This window comes from Athene noctua, chromosome 20 (assembly GCF_965140245.1).
Source record: "Athene noctua chromosome 20, bAthNoc1.hap1.1, whole genome shotgun sequence".
NCBI lineage: Eukaryota > Metazoa > Chordata > Aves > Strigiformes > Strigidae > Athene > Athene noctua.
Genome location: NC_134056.1, coordinates 1,062,883 through 1,090,121, shown reverse-complemented (window position 1 = coordinate 1,090,121; position 27,239 = coordinate 1,062,883). Strand labels below are relative to the sequence as shown.

Sequence of the window (27,239 nt, the reverse complement as noted above, 5' to 3'; positions counted from 1 at the left end):
AAAAGAAAGAGACTGAGTGAAACAGTGAGAGAAATCACGTTACTTGTAAGTATATGAGACACCCCAGAGGCTGTTCAGTGTGCTCATAACAAGTGACACAGAAATAGAAACTTGTTTTGAAGTTTGGCAAGGCGAAGGCCTCGGAAAGCAGGTGAAGTCAGCGGGCTGTTCACAGGGGGCACCCCGTGTGGGTCCCCTCTTCCTTCCCCAAACCTGCTCACGAGCAGGAGAAGCGCTTGGACTTTCTGTCCAGAAATGTGAAGCCCGTGGGTGGACACCTTGAAGTGGAAAGCGTCAACTGTTTATAAAAACTGTTACGGTTTGATAAACTATGAGCAGCTCTCAAGTACAGCCTTACAGGGGAAGGCGTCTCACGAGGTAGTTCTGCAGATCTGCCTGGGTGGTTTTACGGCTGCAACTCCTGGCTGGCATCAGCGGCTCAGCCTAATAACTGCTTGCTACTGCGTTTGCAGGCAGCATCGAGTTTAATGCTGCTTTTTTGTGAGCCCTTAAGTTCTGGGACGAAAAAGAAAATTGTTGTGAGAAGTTGTTGTTTGTTTCTCAAGGAACTTTGGCAGTAACATCAGTGGTTCTTCTTCTAATAATTTCTCTGAGACTGTCCCAGTCAAAACCATCTAAATTAGCACGTCCTTCCAGTTCCTTAATCTCACCTTTGGCTGCATGAGCTGTAACCACTGGTGAGGGTGGCTGGGTGGTTTTGTATGGGTTTTTTGAATTTTTTGGGTTGTGTTTTTTTTTTTTTTTTTTTTTTTTGAGAGAGAGCTTTATGCACACAGTTATCTGTGTTTGCTAGGAATGGCCTTTAAACCATCAGCTGTAAGAAGATCGCAATTTTTTATGCGTAAAGACTTGTGACAGCATCTCTCCATCTCTGCTAGGGTTTTGGTTGTGAGGTTAAAACTCCAGATGAAAGCACTTAATTACAGATGCAGGGAGAAGTGATGGCTGTCAATGCACCTGGTTATCAGGCTTTCCCCACACACGGAAAAAACCCAACAAATGTAAAACCTGTGCCTAATTAGGGAGCTAATCTGTATTCTTCAGAGGGGATCATCTGCTCCACGGAGCAGTGAACCACAGATCTTTGAAACACTGAAAGGGGAGAGATTACGGCAGTGCAATGTACATTATTTGTAGTTTCTCACGCGTGGACTGAATGGTTTTGTGGAGCAAGGCTCCTCTCGAATCACTACGGGCTGGGGAAGTGAGTTTCTCATTTAGCTGTAGCATGGCTTTGATCCTTGATCGCAGCTCCCTGGGCAGCCCTGACATCTGTCCGTTACCAATACATCTGCATCCAACCCTTTTTCTTCCCAATTTAGCTAGTATGGCTGTTAATTCTGGTGGGGAAGAAGACATAAAGCAGTTAATCATTAATTCCATGGAAACATAATCTGATCTGCATGATTCGACCCCTTCCCTTGTCAGCGTTAATGCAGTTGATGTATTTTTTTCTCCCATAGAGTTAGTTTTCAGATGGATTAGCTCCTTGAACTTGATTTGGATGGGGTGGTACTCTTTGTTTATCTAACTGGTAACTAAGATGTTTTCTAATTATGAAGGTAGAACTGGTGTTACATCGAGACGTAATAGTATTTTATGCAGGTTTTTGTCCCTGATGTGCTATGAAAGCCTATTATTGTTTCAGGTTTTCTCTCTTTAAAACAGCATTTTTGGATTGTGGCCCAAAGAAATATTCTTCTGAACTGAAATATTTAAGGAATTTTTTCTAAATGAATTCAACTGTTGAGCAAAGTCTCCAGACTTACTTCTCATTTCTGCCTTATCTGGGTGTTGATACTCCTTGGGTTTATCGTTATTTTAAAAATTAGTAATATTAGTTAACATGTTTTAGTAGAAAAGGCCAATGTTTGGAGCTTGGTGCTGCTTACGCATAGATGAGGGAGGGCATTTGTTTTAACAGGCCCGAGACAACCACACCCTTGTACTTGGTAGTGCTGCCTTACGTGGGCATGCTCTTGGACACGGTACTAAGTGCCGAAATCTGGTTGTTGATTCACCAGACAGTTGGAAGGGGGCTCGTCTTCACCCCCCCGAGCTTGTGTCGCCCGAGCTGCAGCAGGGGCCGTGTCTCCCCAAGCACCAGCCGTGGGCACCAGGGGGGTGCGGGAGGTCTGTAGCGCTGTGCTCCCGCTTCAGCTCTGAGCGTGAGCTGAGAATGTCATCGGCTCCTCTGCGGGTGTCCCTGACGTGCTGACATACCGAGGGGTTAATGAGACTGGCAATTAGGAAACCTTGCATTTAGAAAGAGCGACTCGGCCCCGCAGTGGTGGGCTGGGGGTTAATGTGCGAACATGGAAGGGGCACGGCAGCGTCTACCGCTGAGTGTGAGTCCCTGACCTGCTCACCCCTTCCTTGGGGCTGTCAGAACCTGCTCCCTAACTGTTGGAATTCACCTGTTCCACGTTGGCTCTTTCAGTGAGAGCTGGGTAACCCGCTGGCTGCCCAAGATGGTGAAGCTGGACATACACACGCTGGCGCACCACCTCAAGCAGGAACGGCTGTATGTCAACTCGGAAAAGCAGCTTATCCAGAGGCTCAATGCAGATGTGTTGAAGACGGCTGAGAAGCTGTACCGCACGGCGTGGATTTCCAAGCAGCAGAGGATTAACTTGGACAGACTGATCATAACAAGGTGAGGAGAACCTCAACTTCTAAACTTCCGTGAAGGGCAGCAGATCCATCAGATTTTTCACACTTAGTGCCTGGAATCCTTTGCTGTTCTGATCGTTAAAATGGTAGAGTTTTAAAGCGAATCTCAACCAGGGAATCTGACTCACCTGAACCTTACTTGCTGGCTGTCTAAACTACCTTTATTTAATTTACGTGTTTTTCTTCCGTTCGTAGTTTGCAGGAGCAAACTCCCCTTATTGCTGAACTTGCAACACATTTGTATTAACTGTACTGGAAGCCTTTTTTTCCTTGGTGGTAGTCTCGTTAATAGATTGAGCACGTGGCATCTTTTATGAAGTTTGTTTGCTTAAGAGTTACTTAAACTGTTTCAATGTTTTTCCTTAAAGTGCTGAAGCCTCTCCTGCTGAATGCTGCCAGCATGCTAAAATCCTGGAGGACACGCAGTTTGTGGACGGGTATAAGCAGCTGGGATTTCAGGAGACTGCTTACGGAGAATTCCTAAACAGGCTGAGAGAGAACCCGAGGCTTATTGCGTCCTGCCTGGTTGCTGGAGAGAAGCTCAACCAGGACAACACCCAGAGCGTCATCCACACGGTCTTCACCTCGATTTACGGCAACTGCATCATGCAGGAGGATGAGAGCTACCTCCTGCAGGTCCTCCGCTACCTGATTGAGTTTGAACTCAAGGAGAGCGACAACCCTCGGCGGCTGTTGAGACGGGGCACCTGTGCCTTCAGCATCTTATTCAAACTGTTCTCTGAAGGACTCTTTTCTGCAAAACTCTTTCTCACTGCAACTTTACATGAGCCAATCATGCAGCTTCTGGTTGAAGATGAAGACCACCTGGAAACTGATCCAAACAAGTTAATTGAGAGATTCTCCCCGGTACAACAGGAAAAGTTATTTGGAGAGAAAGGCACAGAAAAGTTCAAGCAGAGAGTCCAAGAGATGGTTGACTCCAATGAGGCCAAGCTGGTGACCTTGGTGAACAAATTCATTGGCTATCTCAAACAAAACACTTACTGTTTTCCTCACAGCTTGAGATGGATTGTGTCACAAATGTACAAAACGCTCTCGTGTGTAGACAGGCTGGAGGTTGGGGAGGTCAGAGCGATGTGCACAGATCTTCTCCTAGCGTGTTTCATCTGCCCTGCAATTGTTAACCCAGAACAGTACGGGATAATTTCCGATGCTCCTATAAATGAGGTGGCAAGATTTAATCTGATGCAGGTAGGACTCACTTTGAAGTGGTCTAAAAAAAAAAAAATAGTGTGAATGTTCTTGGCCTTTTTTTTTCCACTAGAACTGATGTTACTATGGTAAAGGTAAAGGTACTGTCCCTCCTACCTAGAAGATGAATGCTAACAAAATATTTCTGTTAATTGCTGAAAAGGTGTGCTCCAAAGTTTATCTGTTTGCTTAAAATACTGACTTGAAAATATGACAGCACGTATTCCTTTATCTCTTAGGAGAGTTGCAAATGTACTTTATAAAAGCTCTGATAAGGGATGGAAGCCAAAGTGTAAAACTGGCTATAAGGTGAATTCTGGAATGTGGCTAAAGGAGTGTTGTGCAGTTCTTGATAATGTTAAATATTATTCTGGGTATTGCACAAAATAATGAAATATTTTGCTGAAAAAAGCTTCTTGTCTGGCAGTAATGACCAGTTTTCTGGTGGGTAGCTATCTCCTGTTTCATTAGACTTTAGAGTATTCCCCAGCCCTCATGACAAATTTCTGTCTGTGTGGAAATACTTGGGCAACTCACTGCTGGTGTGTCGAGGTGTAGTCTGAAGGTACGGAGCGCTGCGCGTCCGACTCGGGATGTTCCCCACGCAAGGAACAAAACCCACTGTTTGATGGAGCCTGTAAACTGGGCAGTGAGCGATTCTCTCGGTGCAGTCGTTGGGTGCTTTCACTCACTGGACTGTTACTCAGGGGGCCTGGCCAGTGCTTTTCTAAAAGGCACCAGCAATCCTCTCCCGTGTCACCGCTTGGGTGGTGCCGCAGAGCTTGCAGGGGGCGACTCTTGAATCTCCAGCTGCAAAACAACTCTCAGTTTTAATAAGGAATTTATGCTCTGAAACAAGGGTTAGCCCTCTTGTGATTTTTTTTTTTTGTTTTTTTTTTTTCCTTCAGTCTATTCTCAGTAATATATACATTTAAGATGACCTGGATTCAACTCTCAATTCTGACATGTTGTAAAAGCAAAACATGCTTTGTTCCCGGGCGGGGGGGAAGTATGGATGCTCGCAGCATACTGCGTGTGCAGATTTTCTTGTTAAACGCAATGACTGCTTTTTTTCTAAAGCTCCTTATATTTTTTCTGCCGTGAAAGCAAGTACAAGGCTCTGTCCACTCAGAATTATTTCTCAGAGTATTAAATGAAAAAAAAAAAAAAAAAATCATAATGGAGGAGTTTTTTTATAATCAGATCCACCATGCTGTTTTGAAATGCTTATTCTTCATACTGCTTCTTCATTTCAGGTTGGGAGGCTTCTGCAGCAATTAGCAATGACAGGTTCTGAAGAGGGAGATCCACGTTTGAAGAGCAACCTTGCTAAATTTGACAAAGTAAGAATCCAGACACAAAAAGTTAAGACTTATGTGTTTGCTTCATCCTTCTGCAGCCTCTTTTTTCAGATGTTGCAAAGGACTTAGTAAGCATTTAACTTCCAAGTTATGTGTACTGAAAAGCAGATTAAATTCTACAGAAAGCTGTGAACAAAATCTTGAGTACTAGAACAAGGGGTTGGGGTTCTTGCTTGTACTCTGACATAATACTTCTTAAAAGAAAATAGAAAAGAGGGATAAAAGCAAGTTACCTTTTAAACTGAGATGCTGAAGTGCCATCTGTGGATTTTATGCTGAACCTAAAGAAAACACTTTGATCTGAAGATAACTTTTGTATGGAATCTGGTTTAACACCAAGTAATTTGTTAGTGCAAGTAGCTTCTGTTCCTTTTTCCCATAGTTTTGCTTTTCTGTTCAGCTTTTCCTTTGTTAGCATGAATCATCCGTAGCAATACTGAGGTTGGCTTCCTTGGAGGAACAGTGCCACTAATGAACTTTGATCTATTGTCATATGCTTGAAAACCTCTTGATTTATTGTGTAACTTCCAGGTTTTTGCTAATTATAATTGTTACACAGTCAGCATCCAAAGTTACATATTTATACAAGTAATATTCAATCAGATTAGAAAGTGATATTGTGTGTTGCTTCCTTATTTCACTTTTAGTCTATGCTCAGCACATTCTTCAGGAAGGGGCAGTTTAATGGCTGTAAAACAGTTTAAATTTTTTTAAAAAATGTAAGGAGAAACTTAAGTAACACTTTTGATTGCAGAAAAGGAATGAAGGAAACACTAAAACTAACTGCAGGCTTTCCTTGCTTGCTCTTCAGTGGTTTTAATGATACGTGGTATTTTATCCTACGATTTTGAAAGTAGGAAGGAAAACTTACATCGTTATGTAAACTACTAAACTCTTGTTGTAACTTATGTTCTTTCCAAACTCTAGCAAGTGGTGTCTCATTTAAAATATTTCTTCTCTTCGCAGAGCTGTGTCGCTGCTTTCCTGGATGTAGTTATTGATGGGCGTGCAGTTGAAACTCCTCCGATGTCTTCTGTCAACCTTCTGGAGGGGTTGAGTAGAACCGTGGTGTACATGACGTACAGCCAGCTAACTACTCTGGTAATACCTTGCCTTCTTAAACAGGAGGAGTATAAACTCGTCGCCCTGTGTTTACAGATAGGGTAAACAGGGTTGATGATTTATGCTGCAGTTCTTACCAACACTAACTGTACATTTTTAGGTTGGCTTTATGCGGAATGTGATGTCGAGTGATCAGCTTAAGGAAGATCGGATGGCTTTAGAAAACTTGCTGGCAAACTTACCCCAGAACAAACCAGGGAAGAGCAGCAGCCTTGAAATGACTCCATATAATACCCCACAGCTTTCTCCTGCAACTACTCCAGCTAACAAAAAAAATCGATTACCAATAGGTAAGGAGAGCAAGCAGACTCCTTGCCTGATTTCTGATACCTTGATACATTTTCTGTGCCATTTTTTCAGTCATCTCTTGGGGCTGCTCTGTGACTACACCTTCAGTTCCTACTTTTTCTGTGTAGAGGGTGAAGAATTTTCTTTTGCATAGAGAGCCAGGTAACTTCCTTCCTTTCTGATGCAAGTACGTGAGCTTCAGCGCTCTGGATTGAACTTGGGAAAAGCGCTGGGGTGGTTGGCAGCCACAGTAGTGAGTGCAGTGTGTAATAAAGGGAGTGTGAGGGTGGGAAGCAGGTCTAGGAGGGAGGATTGCTGAGGAAGGTGGTAAGATGGAAGCAATCACATTTCGTTAGTGGGATAGAATAAGTTTAAAACTTTTCTGTCTCAGTAAAGAGCAAGTGTGGAGGAGGATGAAAAAGCAAGAGCAGAACTTTTAAGAGTACGTGCTGAGAAGAGAAGCTTTCTCCTTTCTCCATTATTTGCCCAGGCTCATTCCAACTGTTAGTATGGTGCAATGCAATTTTATGTTTGTTGGGTTTTTGTCCTCTTTTTGAATGAGATTTCTGGGTCTTGAAGTTCTCCATTTCAATAATACTTTCTCTTAAAATAGGAAGTGTTGTGCTCTTCTTCACTGTATATTTACATACATGACCACGTGGGATATTTTTATTTGTGAGATTTGGTGTTAGCGTGTTACAGGATGAAACATGTAGAGCCCTATAAGTGGCAAAACCCCCCCAAAACCAACCCCAAAACAAACCTATCCCATGTTGCTTTAACTCTGCTTCTGAATGGTTCTGGTCTTACACCTATGCAGTAGTGGCACAGCAGCGTTTATTTTATGGTATAAAATAGCTTTTTGCTCAAAGTTTTTATTTCTTTTGTTTCATTTTAATGCTTTCGAAATCCAGGACAGCAATTGGCAGCCATTACTGCCTGGGATACTTCTGCTACCAATCTTTCAGCTCATATAACTCTAGTAACCCCTTTTGGTGGGTAATGCCCTCTTTCCATTCTTTTCTGTGAAATCTGTACTTATAACTCATGACTTCAGCATGCCTTTGGTTTACTTTGGCGATCAGTTGCTTTTTCAGATTTCTTCATCGATTTCTGTACGAGACTCATTTCCCATGTACATGTAGTTTTTAAAAACATGTGTGCCTTTGTGTGATAATCAGAATTTGGCTGTGACTTCTGCACACTTGCCTTGCTCTCCCCAGATCAAACAAAGAAATAACTGGCGTCACGCTGCCGTACTTAGAAATCTTAATTCCACGTGGGTGTTTTTCCTTCCACGGTGCCAAATGTGGGAATGTGAGGCTACTTGAAAGACTAATAAAGAGTCACAAAATAATCAACCCGATGTTGAATTGTGTGTCTGGGTATGAGACACCTGTTAGAATAAGGTTTCCCTGCATTTTAGGAGGAAAAAACCTTCTAAATAAATTAGAGTTATAAACCACAGGAACGTAGACTTTTTTTGTTCTCATGTACTCAGTTTATTATGGGTCTTTCTGTGGCTGGAATAAACTGAACTCATGCAGGCAAACAGGACACAGTATACGTTGTTTCTCTAAACTTTTATGTTGAAAGTTTGCTCTTTCGCAGTTCAGTACTCAAATTTAACTAGTTCTACCTCTGAAAGTGTAATACGACTCTTCATTTTTAAGTTTATTTAGTATGTATTATTAATTCAAAACATTGCCATTTTGTATTTCCATCATATTGTCTTTTCTTCCCCCTTAAACAAAGGAGAGCTTTCTAATGTGGATATTTCAAAATATTTTCTTAGCAACTCGCAGCAGAAGTAGATCGAATATTCTAATGGATCAGCACGGCGATCATGAAGGATCCTCCCAGGAGACTATTCCAGAAGTTCAGCCGGAAGAAGTGCTGGTGATTTCTTTGGGGACAGGCCCACAGATTACTCCAGGAATGATGTCAGAAAATGAGGTATGTGAAAACTGTCACCTCTCGGATATTTTGAAAAGTGCAGCCTCTGTGTTCTGTAGTAGCAGAACAGTTGTGACACTAATTGTGGGCAATAAATGCAGAGTGGGAATTAAAATCCTTATTTCATTTTATTGAACTTGGGGGTTGTAGCTTTCAAATTTCCCTTTTTAGATGTTTTTTTCCCCTCACTTCGTATATCTGCAAGGTACCAAAAGCAGTATATTAAGGCAGGAAAAATGAACCTGGCAGATTTATGAGGAGGCTGTGTCATCTAGCACACTTAAGAGCAGACCTGGGCTGTTGTTTCCGAGCCTGACGAAGCTGGTTCGGTTCTCTCTCTGCGTGCCCTGCCTTTGGATGAAGTGGCCCAGGTGACTGACAGAACTGGAACGCTGATCCTGACATTTCGGGCAGCTCAGACTTGGGGGGCAGAGGCCCAGCTCCTTGTGAGAGTGGAGCTGTGGTTGTGTTGCCCCAAATGCCTGCGAGCTGGCACAGCTGCTGCTTTCACCTCTGCAGCCTTGCCTGGTAGTTTGGGTTATCTCCTTCTGCAGCCTCCTAACCATCCATCTCCATATTATAGCAGTCTGCTGGGGTGATGAGGGAGCTGGTGGCTCCGTTATTATCAGGACTTGCCTTATGTTCACATCTTGGTTACCTACATTCCCTCCAAGCTCTAACTTTGGAGATGGCTGTCTTTTTTTTCCAACAGAATGTTAGAAATTTGATTGTGTCATTAACACGTAGGGAAGAAAATGCAAAAAATGCGTGCAATGTTCTGTTTACTGTGTAATTATCTGAAAAATAGATGGTTTTAAGGAAGTCTTGTTTCTTTCCTCCACTCTCCAGGTCTTAAATATGCAGCTTGCAGATGGCGGACAAGGAGATGTCCCCGTTGATGAAAACAAACTCCATGGTAAACCTGATAAAACCTTGCGCTTTTCCCTCTGCAGTGATAATCTGGAAGGAATATCTGAAGGTGAAGGGCTACTTAAGTCTTGAAGAAGTTTCGTCCCTTTTTTTTTTTTTCCTTAACTGTAAAAGGAACTTCTGTTAAACACAACATGTCATCTTTCCCATTTTGAAGACTGTGCTATTTGACCCTGAGAGCCATTCAGAGAAAAAGGTCTGGAGCTCAATTTTGACCAGCAAAGGCATAACTGAGTCTGAGAATTAGGAATTAAAAAAACTTAAAAAAAAAAAAAAAAGAGGGAGAAAACGGATTTATTTTTTGTTTTCAAACTTAAACGTAGTACTAATCATTGAGATAATCTAATCTAGACTACTCAGACTCGTTTTTTGTCATGTTTTAATATGCTCTTACATATCTCAGAATAGTTTCTGGACTCTGGACAGTTCCTTTATATGAACCTCAGACACAACAAAGCACAGGTTGATTTGTGGGATTGAAGAGGTTGGTACAGATCACTCAGCACACATTGTTTTGTGTAACTTCCATTATTGAGCTTTTGCTCGCTCTTTCCTCAAAAGAAGAAAACGAATTCATGGACAAATAAACTAATGGCAAAACCTTTATTGACTTTTTAGTTGCGGTTAAGTATGGTAATGGTGAGATTCCAGCCATTTCTGGTCATGTGTTTGTAGATTATTATAGTTAGTATGGTACTCTAAACATGGGAAGTACAGGTCATGGTGCTGGTTAAGTATCTGTAGAAAAAGGATCAAGAGTAGAGCAAATGCACATTTACTTCATCAAGTCAGCATCTTATATTGGAACTGCTACTTCATTTCTTTTCTCCTTCCTAGTTAATCGTGTCCTGGATAGTTAATGTTGCATATTTAGGAACTGTTGCTCAAATCTGATCTACAGTGAAATGTGTTTTCACAGGCCCTTCCAATCGCTCCAACTCGGTGTCGTCTCTGGATTTGGAAGGGGAGTCGGTGTCGGAGCTGGGCGCGGGCCCCTCCGGCAGCAACGGGGTCGAGGCGCTGCAGCTGCTGGAGCACGAGCAAGGCAGGTGCAGATTCTCACACGAGTGCCTGGGGTGCTGGAGGTAGTGAAGCCAAAGTTCTGTGGAGAAAGATTGGAAAATTGACTAGTTCAGGAAAAAATAAGTAAAAGTTTTCCTTGTGCGATCATGCTTGCATTTATTTATGGATTTGTTTTGTGGTTGTTTGTTTGGTTTTTTTTTTTCCTAGAAATACTTCTTGTAGTCCATTGTTAGGAAATGGAAATCTCATGGAAATTTGAATCTTAAGTCCTTTATAGGAAACTGCTTGTAAAGTTTTGCTTGACAGGCCTTACTTTAAAACACTGTCTGACAGAATTAGAGGGTTGGTTGGTTGGTTGTTTTCCTATAATGTACTCTTACAGATTTTTTTTTCAATCAGAAGTAATTGGACAAGCCTTTGAAAAAATTGAGAACTTTTTATTTTTATGTAGCCACAACTCAGGATAACCTTGATGACAAGCTCCGTAAATTTGAAATCCGTGATATGATGGGGTTGACTGATGACAGAGATATATCAGAAACTGTGAGCGAAACTTGGAGTACAGATGTCTTGGGAAGTGACTTTGATCCAAATATTGATGAAGATCGTTTGCAGGAAATAGCAGGTAACTTGGTGGGACAGCTGGTATGTTAAAATGCTTCATGCTTGCTCTAAAATAGTGAGGCTGCAGAGCCCTCCTCCTCTCTTTCTAAATAAGTGTTTTCATTGATTAAACTGGAGCTTTTCTGTAGGAGGATTTTGCGTGCATGACCTGTATGATATTTGGTTGCTCAGTTCTGTATTGTCAACAGTGTCTTTCATGAGTATTAAGGACACTTAAAATGTGTTCTCGTTTTTCTCTCCTGTTAGAGCTCTCTTCAGGAAGCCTGTATCTAGCTATACGCTTCGGCTTTACTTTTGCAGGTGCAGCTGCAGAGAACATGCTAGGCAGCTTGCTGTGTTTGCCAGGTTCAGGATCCGTGTTGCTTGATCCCTGCACAGGTTCAACCATATCAGAAACCACAAGTGAGGCGTGGAGTGTGGAGGTGTTACCAAGTGATTCAGGTCAGAATCGGGCAGGTTTTGCTTATTTCGTTAGTGGGAATCAGAACCGCTCCAGAGGCGTGTAATGCAGAACAGCAGCATCTTCTCTTTCCTTGAGAAATGATTATCCTAGGGTTAAGTTAGTGTTTGTGATTATTGGAAGAACAAACTCTTCCTAGGCGGAGAGAAGATGGAAAGCATTGTGAGAGATTTACTGTTATTAAGAAACTCTTAAGGGTCAAAAAGGGAGAGCCGGTTTGCAGAGCAAACTTCTGTTTGCTTTCCTTCCCTGTGGTGTTAAGTAGGGCTGTCTGGGATCGTGGTTTACTTTGGTTAGTGAAGATATGACTGTATACTCCGGTCTCATAAGAAATACTTAAACCAGTAAAGACTTCTTAGAATGCCCGTGCAGATGGAGCAGTGCTCTGTGCAGTCCTGCCTTCTGTCAGGGAGGAAACTTGCTGAAGGGTTGAGTTGGCTTAGAACTTAAAACACCACGTCAACGTCCCCCCCCCGCCCTCTGTATGTGGATATTAAGGGTGCATGGCATGGAGTAATGATACTTTTTCTCTCTGCTCTTCACTGTCTCCCTTTTGTAGAGGCCCCAGACTTAAAACAGGAGGAAAGACTACAAGAACTGGAAAGCTGTTCTGGGCTGGGCAGCACATCTGATGACACGGATGTGAGGGAGGTCAGTTCACGACCCAGTACGCCCGGCCTCAGCGTTGTATCAGGTGTGTTTGGTTGCCTCTGGAAACACGCTGCTCCCTTAGCACCTCACCAGCATCTGCTTTGGTTGTGCAGTGTTTCACTCGTAACTTTCTGTACTCATTCTGGAATTTTCAAAGCGGTAATTCTTTGTTCGTGTTACAGAAGAAATAAAAAAGGCAGCAGAGCATTGAACACTCTGTGCTACGGTAGCAATGGTCACCAGTGCAGTGTTGATTTGGAAGAAACTCCCAACTTCCTTGCATTTAGTTTTATTATCGCAGTGTTTTTATTTAAGTAAATCAGCATATGTCTACTTCAGTTCTTCCTTTTCTGAAAAGTATTTAACAGGACGAAGTGTCTTTCTGATGCCTGTTGTCAAAGTGTATTCATGGTTATGTTAAACAGTTGAGCAGAAAAAATGTTATTTAGGAGTGTAGAAATTCATGATGTCTCTAGGTGCTGCTGTACGTTAGGACTTGAGTATTACATTGGTCACCAAATGTTTTAACAGCTTCAGGATTTTTGCTTCCTTTTTCTCTGAAATTCAGACTGTTACAGATGCTTCTTTTGTTATGTGTAAGGTATTAGTGCAACATCTGAAGATATTCCTAATAAGATTGAGGATCTCCGGTCAGAATGTAGCTCTGACTTCGGGGGAAAAGACTCCGTGACAAGTCCTGACATGGATGAAACGGCCCACGGTGAGTGAGTGAGTTACCTGTAAACGAGAATTAGAATCTCCAGTAACTGAAGTCTCACAAATGACATTTGTAGAATCTTAAATTTTACCATTTCTCCCAGTTTCAAAGTTCTGGTAGCTAAGCTTAACATTTTCCTTATTTGCTAGCCCTGTGTTTGTTTGACAAAGAGACTCCAGTACTTTATAGTACTGGAGCTTGGGTACTAGAGCTGAGATCCCTTCTCCTGGCTCAGGTTACACCGACTGTTCTCTTCTCTTGCATTTTGGAATTGGTCTGCTCCTCAGGATTTCCCCATTTTTGTGATGTCATTCTTTTTCAGTGTACTCCAGAGGTCTTTCCGTATAAGAATATCTTTTAAAACATTTTGCAATACAAGTTTTGTAAACTTTTGTTGCTGAGGGCTGTTTTTCCAGTGTTCCTTATGGTGTAGGTAATTCCTGGTACAGCGCTAACATTTTTTTTTTTTTTCTGTATTTCAGGAGCCAGTCAGTTGACATCTCCTCCTTCTCAAACAGACTCTTTGCTTGCATTGTTTGACCCTCTGTCATCTAATGAGGGTGAGTTGTAAAGAATAAGCAGTTTTAAAAAATAGGCATTTTCAATGCTTCTGTGTTAGTACCTCTAATTTGGAAGAATCTTGAAAGCAATGCGTGTGCCTTCTTTTATGCTTATGGCCGCAGGTGTCTCGGCTGTAGTAAGGCCTAAAGTACACTACGCCAGACCCTCCCACCCACCACCGGACCCACCGATCCTGGAGGGGGCTATGGGAGGTAACGAGGCCCGGTTACCCAACTTCGGCTCTCACGCTTTGATCCCGACGGATTTGGAAGCGTTCAAGCAGAGACACTCCTACCCCGAGAGGCTGGTGCGCAGCAGGAGCTCGGACATCGTGTCCTCGGTGCGGAGACCCATGAGTGACCCGGGGTGGAACAGGCGGCCTGGGAATGAGGAGAGGGAGCTCCCCATGCCGACCCCCGGCGCCGCTGTGCTGGTGGCTGCATCCCAGTCGTCGTCTTCGTCTCCCAGTAAAGACTCCTCCAGGGGAGAGGTAAGGCTTCTATTTATCTTTTTTTGTTTTTCTAGCCTGCACGCTTTAATCATGCATCGAATGCCAGAGAGCTGGTATTAAATGTGTTTAGCCAAGGAATTACAGTGCACTTTAGTTACCTTTTAAATGTTGGCCAATAATGTTTTACAAGCTAAAGCTACAGATGTTCAGAGTGGCTTAAATGAATCTGGCGTCTGTTAAATTGCCTGGATGAGCTTTACTTAATTTAGTGGGACTTCAGAAAGACGTTTGTTTTAGGGTTTAAATTTAAAACACTGCCGCACCCTGAAAAGTAATTTTCTTTAAAGAAGAAATAAGTGAAACCTGAGTTTCTTCATGTCTTTGGTTTTGCATTTATAGGCTGCCCTCTTCAGGAGGGATATTTCTAATGAAATCTGCTCTGCCTCTCTGTGCTCTGCCGTAGTTCTGGTTTTACAGTCAATATAGCATAACCCGATGTTGAGGAGAAATTTTGTCTTTACGCTTGATGTGGTAGATGCTCAGATGTAGACTCTGTCCTTGTACAGATTGAAGAACGAAAAGACAGTGATGATGAGAAGTCTGACAGAAACAAGCCCTGGTGGAAGAAGCGTTTTGTGTCTGCCATGCCCAGAGGTAGGATCATGTCTGTCAGGTTTTGGAACTTTGCTAAGAGTACACGCTGCCTGTGTTATATCTTTAGTCACTTTTATGGAAAGTTTTTACGGTTTGGCTTTGAAAAGCTGACCAGAGTGACGTAGAGTTGTTACAGAGTAAGAGCTGTCCTGTTTAATTTTGATAAATAAAGCGTTCTTATTTATAAAATTGCAAGTGTTGCAGTAAAGAGAGAATTCTTGCAATACCAAGTATGCAATACCTGTGAAGAGGTGTGTAAGCTGAAAGGAATTTGGTCGGGCATTGTGTTATCCGAATCATCCGGTAACCTTGGAAGCCTTCTGTGAGGCCGCTCACTCCGTAGCTGTGTGGTAGGAACTTCATTGCAGCTCCCCTGAGAGCGAGCCTGGGCCCTCTGGGGATGGCTTTGGGTGACTTAGACAGCTCTTGCCACACGGCGTGAGTGGAAATTAGACTTTGGCTATTTACGAAGCGAAGCTTGTTCAAGGTAATATTTGGCTTTCATGCAGTGAGTAATGACAGCTGAGGATGGAACAACGTGTGCAATATTAAATATTCCTGGCTTTTTTAAAAACAGTTAGAAAAGAACCAATGCAATCCTTGCAGGCTCTGTGTGACTTGAGATAATTTTATAGTATTTTAACACCACTTTGTTTGCTTTCCCGTTTCACAATGTGCTGGCTTTGCATCTTCTCCCTAAACTTACTGGAGTGGACGAGTTGCCAGAAAAGATTCATGTCGTTATGATGCTATTTGACTTAGGGCTATTGGCCAAACTGAAGAATAAATAAATACATAAATAAAAATGGGAGGCTACCTGACTCCCTTGGCTAGTAGTTGCCTAAAGCGTGCTGTACCTGGAAGGCAAAACTCTTCTGCCTGGCTCGTGGTAGCGAGTCTGTTAAATGACAATCCAGTTCTGTTCCGCCCCGCAGAGAGACTTACGCTTTTATTGATGTTTATTTGATGACAAACTTCTGCATTAGCCACTTCCTCAAAGTTTCTTCAATCTGGCCATTATCTCAGAACAGTCTTTGATAAGGTACCTTGCATTTTCAGCTCCTATTCCATTTAGGAAGAAAGAAAAACAAGAAAAGGACAAAGACGACATGGTGCCTGACAGATACTCAACGCTTCAAGGTACGTGAATAGTCACAGTCATTTCCTCTCGTAACATGCCCTCTTGAGCTCCAGAGTGCCACCAAGTATCTCTTGCACGAAGGGGTACACTACTGTAGTTAATGTGCATGATGTTCATGACTGGCTTTCTGGATAAGAAAGTGAATAAAGACTTTTTGGCTTGAAGACTGTTTTTAAATTGTCATGCTTCTGTTAATATGTGTAGTACTGTCTTCACTCTTTTTTTTTTTTTTCTCATTATAAAGCTCACGTCCTTGTCATAGCTGAGCTGTAAGGATAGCTGCAGACACGTTCCTGTAATAATTACTTAAGTGCTAAATTAAACATGATTTCCACCTGGGTGTTTAGCTTTCTGTTTGCCTAATCATTTCTAGAAGTCTTCAAATATACAAGAACCAATTGTGTATACAGTATAAATATGCTAAGGATCTGGCTTTATTTGTTCACTTTCATTGTACTTTTCTTTCTGCTTTTGCTTCAGACTTTATAAGTATGTTTGAATTGTGGCTACGTGGAGCACAAGCAGCTATTGTTTGTCGTGGCTTAAAACAGAGTCCAGATGTGGAGGTCTAAGTTTTGGTATTTTCGTTCAGTTGGCAGAACACAGGATTAACTCCTGTTGTGTTCAATGGTCTTTTCAGACGATCCCAGCCCAAGGCTCAGCGCACAGGCACAAGCTGCAGAGGACATTCTGGACAAGTACAGGAATGCAATTAAGAGAACCAGTCCGAGTGAAGGAGCCATAGTAAACTATGACGGTGCGGGTGAGGACCTGGCTTTTATAATCATCACCAACATAGTTTCTCCTCCTTAAAACCACTTCAGTCTTCTAGAGCAGTGTTAGTGCTAACAGCTGAACAATTTGAGCCCTAAACCAGGAACATTTCATCGAGTATTCTGTGAGTCAGTCCCTCAGAGACTGGGAATTAAATCAGTATTCCCAGTCTTCTTTCACACTGCCACTGAAGCAGCTGGTTGTGAATAGCACAGCTCTTACCGGTTTTGGTTTGTGTTTCATGCATGCTGAAGAAGTGTACTGCCTTCCAAAACTGATGAGATTTCTTCTTAGTGACTTGCAGACCGTATATTTTCAATATACTTTTTTCACTTATTCAGAACAAGTTGGTTGGTTTGCTGTCTGCGCTCCCCCCTTCCTGATCTTAGAGTAACAGGAAGAAAATACAGAATATTAAGTCCAGCTGCTTCTTCTGACTCCTCTCTTCAAGTGTAATGTTGTTTTTTTCATTTCCATAGAGGCTATTGGGGATGGTGAGAGTATGCATGACTCTCCACGTGACGAGGCTTTGCAGAACATGTCTGCAGATGACCTCCCAGACTCTGCGAGTCAAGTAGCACAGCCACAGAGTTCTGCTTTCTCCTATAGGTAAATACGTTTGCAGGTTCAGTCTTACCCACAAAGTAGAATTAAAAGCTGAAGTCACGTGATTGGTTCCTGCAAAAATCTTAATACGGGTCAGTTGTGAATTTTTACATGCTTTTAGTTTTAAGCATCTCAAACTGTCATATTTCCACTGATGAAGGGGGCATGTTGTAACCACAAACAGAGCAATTCAGCGTTCAGGAGAATTCCTTTAAAACTGGTCTGGGGGCTGTATCAAAACAACTGATACTCTAAAGTCTTGACAACATTGGTATATTAAAATTGTGTTAATTAACTTTTAGGCAGTATTTAAAAAAAAAAAAAAAAAAGTAAAGACTGTTTATTGAAGAAGCAGACCTTGCAGCAACTTTGTTAAGAAAATATTTTTCCTCTTTAAGGGATGCAAAGAAGAAATTGAGATTGGCTCTTTGTTCAGCAGATTCTGTTGCCTTCCCGATGTTGACACATTCAACAAGGAATGGTCTGCCAGACCACACGGACCCTGAGGGTAAATGTTCTTCATACGTACAGATATTTTGCACTGTATGTGTTTCTTCCTCTCGCCCACCTAATGGCACTTGTGCTGCACCATTTACGGCAGCTTCTGCTTGGCACAGATACAGAAGGCATGGGCCACCTTTTGCCCCCCCCCGCGGTGTTTTCTTTCTCACTCCACGAACAAACCTGCCCAATACATCTGGTCTGATTTTTTTGTAATGAAGTATCTCAGCTACGGTGCAGGTAGAGTCTGAAGCTGTGGCATAGACTCCTGAAATGCCTGTACCGTTGGGAACTGTGTTACAGTACTAACAGAGCAACTAGAGTGATTTACTGACTCCACTGACGTAGTCTGTGTGTCTCGTGTTTGCGTCCCTCCGTTCATTCCGGGTTCATTTGCAGACAGGTGAATTTGTCACCTTCTCTGGTCCTCTTCACGTTTCAGAATGGTTCTAAATACTAAATAAGCTAGTGATATGAAAACTTATCCCTTGATATCTGGAAAATTCAAAAAGACTTACTAAATTGTTTTTAAAATCACATTCATTGCCCAACGTACAGGAGTTTTGTTGTGAACTGTTACGTGTTTCCCATATTCAAAAACGAGTTTTCTTTTCGTCATGCCTACATTTCTTTTCCTTAATCGTTTTCCCTTGTTCTTTATTAGATAATGAAATTGTGTGCTTCTTGAAAGTTCAGCTAGCTGAAGCTATTAACCTCCAAGACAAGAACTTGATGGCCCAGCTGCAGGAGACAATGCGCTGTGTAAGCCGCTTTGATAACAGGACCTGTCGAAAGCTGCTGGCATCTATTGCAGAGGACTACAGGTAGCTTGTTCAGTATATTATTATTAATGGCTTTCCAAATGCATATATTTATTCACTGGCAGATTGAGAAGATCCCTTTTGGTTTAAATTGTACTTTACCAGATCGGGTTATTACATCTCTGCTTCCCCACAGAATGATGAAATTGTCTCACCTATCTGCAAATGGCTTAAAAAAGCTTGGACCTTAAGTCACTCCAGATAGTAATAAACTCAGGTGAAGTCAATTTGTGGCTGATGTTCAGCTCTAACACACAAGAGATGCTGTTTGGGATTTGGTTTAGTCTAGCATTCTGGAGTGCTGCAAGGGCAGTGAATTCAGGCAGAGAAATCTGTATGAGATGGAACTTCCTAATTCAGGCATTATCTTTGTTTTAAAATTGAAGATTCCTCTTGCACTACAAACTCAACAGTTTGTAAAGCTATTATCCTCTATCTTTATTATGGATCTAATGCAGAGCACTCTTTATTTTAGGAAGAGAGCTCCATATATTGCTTATTTAACTCGATGTCGCCAAGGCCTGCAGACGACACAAGCACACTTGGAAAGGCTGTTGCAGAGAGTGCTGCGAGATAAAGAAGTGGCCAACAGATACTTCACCACAGTGTGTGTGAGATTACTGCTAGAGAGCAAAGAAAAGAAAATAAGGGAGTTTATTCAAGGTAAGTTTAATGCAGACCGTGGAATATTCCTTCACTCCGTATTTAGATGGGGGCTCGGGTTAATGTTTTAAAATACAGCTTCTGATCTGAGAAGACTATTAAAATGGTTTTAATTTCAGCTGGTAAATTAATGGCTCAAATAGACAGACAGATTACTGTGATTTAACAGTATTTTGTGGCAGCTAAACCATGGTCTGCATGTTTCATGGGCTCAGAGAATTAAGGTAATTTGCCTCACTTGGCCTAAAAAGTTACGTTAAACCATGTTATCTGGCATCTGCCCCATGGAAGAAGCTTGAATACTGCTAGTTATTTTAGATCGACTGATAAATGATAAGTTGCAGCATTCAGTCCTCAGTACAGAACCTGTGGTAGCACCTTAGAAGATACGGGGGATAGAGGTAGTATGAACCAAATCAGAGATTCAAAACTGTCACAGCACAAGGGATAACGGCACCAGGAAGGCAACTGCCTCAGAGTCACTTAAAGCAAACGTGTTTCTAAGTTCCCTATGCACATACGTGACTTAATGCAGTACATAGGAAATTTGGAATCACTTTTTGCTCCTGGAGCACGTAGTGCTGCATACTAAATGTGCCTGAATAGGCTGGAATTAATATTAGAACTGATACGTACTGGGATTATAGTTCTGGTAAGTAGGTTCAGTGACCCAGGAAGGAGTTAAAGCCCTTTCACCGGACAGAGAGCGCTATTTCTGGATGGTCTAAAGGAGCAGTTGGCAGCTGTGGCACTGGGGCTGCTGGCAGGTGGCAGTGGCAGTTGTCTCCTGGCACAGGCTGCTATAAATACGGGGCGGATGCACGGCCGGTGGTTTGGACACGCTGCATTACCCTGCCCGCGTCACTCCTCCTGTATTTGGTAGATAAATACGAATGTTGTGACTGTGCATACTTAATAAGGGCAGGGTGGTGGTACACGGGGGTTTTCTGATCCCTCCCCCTGTGCCCCCCACCCTTTCAGCCTCTGACAGCCGCCTGCTGTAGGGGCTGTTCTGGGGGTTATCTCTGGGGGTGGCTGGGAAGGCGGCGGCGGAGCTGGTACTGCAGAGGAAGTGATTAACACAGTAACAAGTGGGGTGTTTTGACCATATGCTTTGCTAAATGTGTTCTATATGCTTTTCCTTTAATTCCTCTATTTATTTCCAGTCTTCCTGCTTGTATTTCCCTTATTGGGGTGTGGGCAAAACAGAGTCTCAGTGCTGCCTGGCAAGAAGCCTGAAGGTTTTTCTGGAAAGAGGAGCCCAGAATCTATCAGAAATATATTTTTTTTTTTTTCTTACCTGAATGTTCTCTCTCTCTTTACTTTCTATCAGATTTCCAGAAACTCACGGCAGCGGATGATAAAACAGCCCAAGTTGAGGATTTTCTTCAGTTCCTGTATGGGGCTATGGCTCAGGATGCCATATGGCAGAACGCCAGTGAAGAACAGCTCCAGGATGCACAATTAGCCATAGAACGCAGTGTGATGAATCGTATTTTCAAACTGGCGTTCTACCCTAATCAGGATGGAGATATTTTGCGTGACCAGTAAGTTGATGTAGTTTGAAGTTCCTGGTTTCTCCTTTGCAGTTGGTGCAGCTGGAAGCTGTGCGGTCTTCACGTGACAGATTTGACTAAGCTAGCCGTGCCGTACAAACTCAGGTTTTCTTTCAGAACGCTTTGTAAAAGAACAAGGAAGTGCCTTGGCATCACGTACGAAAGTTTGTGTCTGCAACAAACTGTTAGGACGGAGTAATTGTATGTGTAATGACTTGGGACACAGACTTTCAGGTCTGCAAGTGTGTATGCTGAGAGTGATCGAAATCTGCTTCGGGACTCCTCCCGCTGTCTGTTTTGGCACAGTACTTTCCAGGTGTTTGGGGATTTGGGGTTTTTGTGGTTTAGAACGTGCTGTTTGAGTGCTCTCCTGGCTGTGCGGTTGGATGTGACTCTGTGGCAGACTCCTCTGTGTCTCCTGCTGGCCTCCTGCCCCTTAGCTGCAGGTCCATCACCGTTGTCTGCGTTCCTGAAGAGCTCTCCTGTAGTGCCAGACTTCAAACTGGTGGAAACCCCAGGGGGCTACAGCCTGCCTGCTGCCTGCTTTTCACTCCTGGTTTGTGTGTTTGTTTCCAGGGTCCTTCATGAGCACATACAGAGGTTATCGAAAGTAGTGACTGCAAACCACAAAGCACTTCAGATACCTGAGGTAACAGCTTCTCCTTTCCTTCAGTTCTGTGCGTGTGTTGGGGTGCTTGTGTCTGGGATGGGGAGAGGGGCTGCTTTGTTTTGCACTGAGAAGCATTGCTCTTCTATCTGACAGCTGAAATATCCTGCAGGAGAAATACGCTGTACCCATGAGTGATCCTTCCAAATCTGTTTTTTCCTGATTTAGCCACCCCTGTCCTGATAGGGACATTTAAGAACTAATCCTACACTGCACTAAGATGCAGTAACTTTCTGATCATTTGTTTCTGAAGACAAGATTTGAATCCTTTCTGCTTCTAATGTGATTCGTATGCCATAGCTGTGCTTTGCAGCTGTCAGGTTAACTTTCTGAACCAGCCAGAATGAACGGAACCTTGCAGATCTGTGAATCTGCCCAGTGCTTTCACTTTCCTCATGGTTAATAGGATAACTAAAAGGTTGGTAGGCTTAAGGTGTCTGTCAGAGGCTGGATGTTTGCAGCCTTCCTCCTTCTCCCTTCAGCACTGCATGACTCAAAATGGTGAGTGTTCACAGAGCTGCTGATCAGGAGGACTGAGGCCTCCAGCTCTACTGTCACTTGCAACGGTGTGCTGGAGAAGGGGGGAAGAAACACAGGCTAATTATGTCAGCTGCACCTTAGAGTGCTGCCTCCTTGTAGTTTTTCATTACAACACAGCAGGAAGCCACCTTCACTGTGTGTGTAATGTAACCGTCTTGACTTGAAGCTTCCCGTTTCTCTGGAGCCTTGCTCCTGCTTGTGAGACTCTGGTACTTCAGATTCTCTGTGGTGCACAGTAGTAGCTTGGACAAACAAGAACTGGCAGCGTGTTGGGTTTTTTTCCTAGGTATATCTCCGGGAGGCACCGTGGCCATCTGCACAGTCTGAAATCCGCACAATAAGCGCTTACAAAACCCCCCGAGACAAAGTACAGTGCATCCTGCGAATGTGCTCAACCATCATGAACCTGCTTAGTCTGGCAAATGAAGATTCAGTACCTGGGGCAGATGATTTTGTTCCTGTTCTGGTCTTTGTCCTCATAAAGGTGAGTTCATTTGCAAAGATCACGAGCCCCAGCTGATTCTTGTAATAAATGAGCAAAGTTTAGGCAGAAAAATAACGCATTTGGGTAGCTGGGAGCATGCTAGACTCAAAACCAGATCTAATTCAGCAGGTTTAATTAGAAACATCAGAAATACGGTCACAGGTACGGATTTTGAATCCAAGCAAAACTTTGCATTTGGAACCCGGGGAATTGGGGTGCAGATGTTGTGTGCGGAGTGGGGGTTTTGAGGTACATCCACCCGCGCCTGTCATCTGTGCCTGCTTCCCGCTGGCCCAGCACCGAGAGCCACCCTAGGACTGGCTGGCATTGTGCTGCTGACCTTTTTTGTCATGTGAGCCTTTGGAGAGCGCTCTGGCGTGTGTAAGATGCGAAAACAACAGGCGTTGCCGTGGCTCGAAACCCCTGATGACTTTTATGGATCTTGCCAGCGTTACCCTTCTTTCTCTCGGCCTGCTAATCGTTTTCCCTTGTTGGAAAACTGCTCCTTTCCTCGGGTCTGACGCCTTTCTGAGTGTGTGAAGGGCGCTGGTCTGGGTGAACAGTCGGTTCCCTACAGATCCGTTAGGTTACCACGTGTCGGGACGTGTGAGGAGCCCTGCACAAATAGAATTGTATTTTTCTGCTCTGTATCTTGCAATGTGTTATGTTTAGCTTTGCAAACAAGCTGTGAGTATCTCTTTCTTCTTTAACCCTCAGGCAAATCCACCTTGCTTGCTGTCCACTGTTCAGTACATTAGTAGTTTCTATGCCAACTGTTTATCTGGAGAAGAATCGTACTGGTGGATGCAGTTCACAGCAGCAGTTGAATTCATTAAAACTATTGATGATCGCAAGTAACTCAAACAGCACATGTATGGGCAGACTGTTAGCAGAAGAAGAGTCTGAAAGAATGTACAACAGCTGCAAAAGCTGAAGAAGAGACTTTCCTTGTATAATACTGTACAGAATTGAGGCATTTTAAAACACACCTTTACTAATCAAATTAATTTAACAGATTTTTCCTCTTTCGGTTGCGTTTTTCTCCCCTGTAGATACTGGCACTGCAAAAGGGACCACAGTTTTCAGGTATTTTGGAATCTCAAAACATGCAGAAAATTCTTGACGCTTTTTCCACCACCCCTCTTCCTGAACTCTTACTCACGTCAATAATTCACTTCATTTAATTTCTAATAGAAAACCGAAACAAGAAGAATCAGGGCAACCACTTAGTATACTTTCTAGCTTAATACACCTTTTCTTAATAAACACCAGCCACACTGAAAGTTTGTAGTAGCTGACATTAGTTATCAATTCTGTTTCACCTAAATCTAAAATCTGAGAGGACAGTGTAAATATTATATAACTATATTTAATGCATTGCAATTCTCTTTGGACTCCTTATCCTTTGAATAAACAAGCAAAAGCCTCTCTGACCTCTAACAGGTTGTGACATACTGTGTTGTGGTAATGAAAGGACTTCCTCGAAAGGCTAAGATGAAAAAAGGGCAAACTGAACTATTTATTAAAATGTAATTAAAATTACTGAAATTTCTAAAACTGGAATTTATAATAGGGCTTATTAGGTAGCTAAACACTTTTTGGCTAGGGCATTAGGGTGTTACAAAGGTTTGGATATATAGAGGAGAGGGACTGTAAGTTACAATAGATAAGTCTAATATAAAAAAGAAGAAATAAAATACCTTACTGTAATATTTTTTCTGAGATATTGTGTATACTGTACAAACCCCAAACAGAGAACCTTAACAGAACCTTGGACTGTAATATATATTTTGATTAGTGACATTAAATACATATGCCAGGGGTTTCAGTGAATGTTTTTACTAAATGTTCTTCGTGTTGTCTGCTATGCAGCAGTGCAAGTTTTACTGTTCATATAAAATATTTTCAAATATAACACTGTTCTTTATGAAACATATCATGACATCAGTTCAGGGTGTTTTATAGATTTCTCACCCCACCTTTACCTTAAACTGACAATTATCAATTTAAAGAAGTTTTTATGCACAACACCACATGGATTTTTCATGAGTAACGGCCAGTGGTTGTTACCTGTATATAAGCCCTCGCTGTTCTTTTTTAGCTAGAATTACGGTGAAAAAGGACAGCGAGCATTTCACTTTTTCATGTCAGTATTATTTCTTGCTCTTCCCAGAGTGTTCATTGCACTTCTGACCGGGGGATGTGTTAAGACTTGGTGTGTCTGTGAGTGGTAAAGAAAACAAAATCTTTCTTGCATTCTTTTCAAAATAAGATTGATTTTTTTTTTTTTTTTTTTTTTTTTGGGGGGGGGGGTGCATTTTGATTAAAACCTGTAAGCAGCTAGTACTTGGGAAAATCATTTGGTTAATTGAAATGAGAGCAATTTATGTAAAGTATCAAGTGCTTGATTTGGCTGTGCTACTTGTCAAGGCATAATTAAAGAAGCTTACTTTCTAGAACTCTAATAGGTAATTCAGTGTAGCATTTTTGCCAAACTAATTACAGGTGAGTGGGTGGGATGGTAACTTTTTTTAAATTTTATTTATAGTCTTTCTCCTCTATTAGAGACTTGATTGTGTGGAGGAGCAATACTCAGTAGAAACAGAATTCTTCTGATCTGCCTTACTGTGGTAACTCAGTCTGTGTAGCATTGCAATATTCTAGTTATTTAGCCTTGATGGGGTTTTGGTGCTGAACATGTAACTTAATATTGCAAGCACAGCCCTGACCAATAACACTCAGCAGCGAAGCACAAATATGCCCTTGAAGATATGGCCAGATCATATCTAAAAGCAATATAAATTTATTTATATTGAAGTGTCCTGTAATATTTAATTATTACTTGAATATCTGAGATGTTAAGACCGATGTATGAAAGTGCTTTTAGTCCTGCAGTTCGGGTTTTAGTCGAGGAGGGTGTTTGTACAATCCTTTAAAAAGGCACAAAGACACTTGAGGATTACCCTGCGTGTTGCTTCTGTTTGCAGACTTGGCAAGGAGGGTTTGATCAGCACCATCAGGTCTTTCAGATTTGCTCTCCTTTATGGAAGGGGCAAGAACCATTTCCTTCACAGTTTTTATTACTTTGTTTTTCTGCCTAGAAAATTACTTTAAAAAAACTGGAGTTTGTTGGTTGTTTTTTTTTTTTTTAACTGTTACTGTTTAGTTATTTTAAAACCAGTGTTTCATTGAGCCCCAGATGAGCTGAGAGTTTTCATAGCAAGATGGTCCTTTGGTTGTTTGTTTTTTTTTTTTTTCAACCTACTCTGAAAGTCCTTTATATAGTTTCAATAGGCGTAGCTAGAGAATTAGGCTTTCCAAAGACTTAAAAAACCTTCCTGTAATGTCCTCTTACTGTTTTCCCCTGGTGTCCCGTAACGTTTTGTTTTAAAATGATAAGTTACATGTATAGGAAGTGATGTTGTTAGGTTTTGGTGTGCAATAGTAAAGGTGAAGACAGTGAGTGCGTAAAGGACCAAAAGTGACAGAACTGCTGCCAAAAGGCGCCAGCCAACCGCTCCCTGCTGCTGTGAGCTTTGGTGCTTTCTGTTAATTAGATGATTTGGGCCGCTGAAGGGTGACGGGGGGGTTCTGGGGAAGGGGAGGGGGTCACTGGCAGCCGAGGGCAGCCCGGGGCTCCCCTGTTCCAGAGGGGGGGGTCCTTTGGGTGGAGGAGTGAAAGGGAAGGGCTGGGCTCCTTCACCCCTAGGAGAGGCCTTTTGGCTCCTAACCCTCAGCGAGATTCCCCTTTTTAAAGCTTTTATAAATCCTCTTTAAGGAGAACGGGAACGTGTGTGGCCTGTTAAGTATTTCAGTTTAAATGTTTTTGTTTTGAAGACCTTATACTACCAAATGCTGAATGTAACTGCCATAAATTTCAGGAAAAAAAAGCCACGAACGTGATCCTGTTTGCTGTCGGTGAGTTTCTGGTGAGCGCGTGTTGGTTCGTGTTGCTCCAAAGCGTCGATGTTCTGTCGGGGCAGATTCTGTTGGGGCCTGGGAGGTGGCGGCGGGGGACGGGGGGGCACGGACGGGCCCGGCGGGTCCCCGTGGCACCGGGGGGACGGCGGGGCCGCGCTGCCGGACGGACGGACGGAGCCACGGACACCGTCCCCGAGGCGGAGAGCGGGGGCCGAGGGGGAGAGTACTCTAACTGGAGTAACAGCTGGTGACTTGGTTGAGCCTGTACTACTTGAGAATTAATCCGCTGAGTTAGTGTGTGTGTTCCGTACCTTTTCATTGTGCTTTACCTCTATCGAAAAGCTTTGTACTGCCTCTCCTCTCTGAAACTGGTAAAGCCTTTATAAATCTAAATTAATGAGCTTGCACAATCTTGTATACAGGAACCCCATCTTGTCTCTAACGTGATTATTAATGTATTATTCTGTAAAAACTGATTAAAAGGAGAGGTTTAACCGCCTGCCTTCCGTCTTTCTGCCTCGCCGCGGCGCGACCGGGCCCTGCTGGCCCTGCCCTGCTGTCCTCTCCCCGTGGCCGCTCGGCTCCGGCCTCGCACCTTCCCGCGGCCCCACAAAAAGAAACAGGATCCAGTGGCTGGGAGTTGGGTGGGTTTTTAGCGTGGCCGTCCTGCCGGAGGGGAGGACGCAGCCGCGGGCTGCCACGGCCACCTCAAGCGGCTCAGGTGGGCCCGGCCCATGCACCCTCCTGGACCGGGCCCCGAGGGGACGGACCAAGCCCCCCCGGGTACCGTGTTTCTGCCAGCTCCTTTCTTCAGGAACGTTCACATCGACGGGAGGAGCTCGGCACCCGGGCCGGGGGTG

At 43.0% G+C, this 27,239-nt stretch overlaps 1 protein-coding gene across 4 annotated transcripts in view; it reads left to right on the top strand.

Moving 5' to 3' along the window:
- Nucleotides 1-26,038, top strand: part of GAPVD1 (GTPase activating protein and VPS9 domains 1) — a 30,093-nt gene extending 4,055 nt beyond the window's left edge. Inside the window, exons 2-27 of one of the 4 annotated variants that reach the window (XM_074923551.1) lie at nucleotides 2,462-2,677; nucleotides 3,063-3,906; nucleotides 5,163-5,249; nucleotides 6,234-6,368; nucleotides 6,490-6,679; nucleotides 7,592-7,672; nucleotides 8,473-8,633; nucleotides 9,483-9,549; nucleotides 10,483-10,608; nucleotides 11,038-11,211; nucleotides 11,511-11,651; nucleotides 12,230-12,364; nucleotides 12,923-13,042; nucleotides 13,522-13,599; nucleotides 13,723-14,090; nucleotides 14,618-14,705; nucleotides 15,765-15,845; nucleotides 16,487-16,609; nucleotides 17,100-17,229; nucleotides 17,625-17,734; nucleotides 18,392-18,551; nucleotides 19,024-19,211; nucleotides 20,545-20,758; nucleotides 21,344-21,416; nucleotides 22,261-22,458; nucleotides 23,176-26,038. In XM_074923551.1, the coding sequence (XP_074779652.1) occupies nucleotides 2,493-2,677; nucleotides 3,063-3,906; nucleotides 5,163-5,249; nucleotides 6,234-6,368; nucleotides 6,490-6,679; nucleotides 7,592-7,672; nucleotides 8,473-8,633; nucleotides 9,483-9,549; nucleotides 10,483-10,608; nucleotides 11,038-11,211; nucleotides 11,511-11,651; nucleotides 12,230-12,364; nucleotides 12,923-13,042; nucleotides 13,522-13,599; nucleotides 13,723-14,090; nucleotides 14,618-14,705; nucleotides 15,765-15,845; nucleotides 16,487-16,609; nucleotides 17,100-17,229; nucleotides 17,625-17,734; nucleotides 18,392-18,551; nucleotides 19,024-19,211; nucleotides 20,545-20,758; nucleotides 21,344-21,416; nucleotides 22,261-22,458; nucleotides 23,176-23,316 (4,398 nt within the window). In that variant the 5' untranslated portion in view covers nucleotides 2,462-2,492 and the 3' untranslated portion in view covers nucleotides 23,317-26,038. Of the gene's footprint in view, nucleotides 1-2,461; nucleotides 2,678-3,062; nucleotides 3,907-5,162; nucleotides 5,250-6,233; nucleotides 6,369-6,489; nucleotides 6,680-7,591; nucleotides 7,673-8,472; nucleotides 8,634-9,482; nucleotides 9,613-10,482; nucleotides 10,609-11,037; nucleotides 11,212-11,510; nucleotides 11,652-12,229; nucleotides 12,365-12,922; nucleotides 13,043-13,521; nucleotides 13,600-13,722; nucleotides 14,091-14,617; nucleotides 14,706-15,764; nucleotides 15,846-16,486; nucleotides 16,610-17,099; nucleotides 17,230-17,624; nucleotides 17,735-18,391; nucleotides 18,552-19,023; nucleotides 19,212-20,544; nucleotides 20,759-21,343; nucleotides 21,417-22,260; nucleotides 22,459-23,175 lie in introns of all 4 variants that reach the window. The other 3 variants (XM_074923549.1, XM_074923553.1, XM_074923552.1) reach the window with 3 other exon arrangements.
- The last annotated feature ends 1,201 nt before the right edge of the window (nucleotides 26,039-27,239 follow it).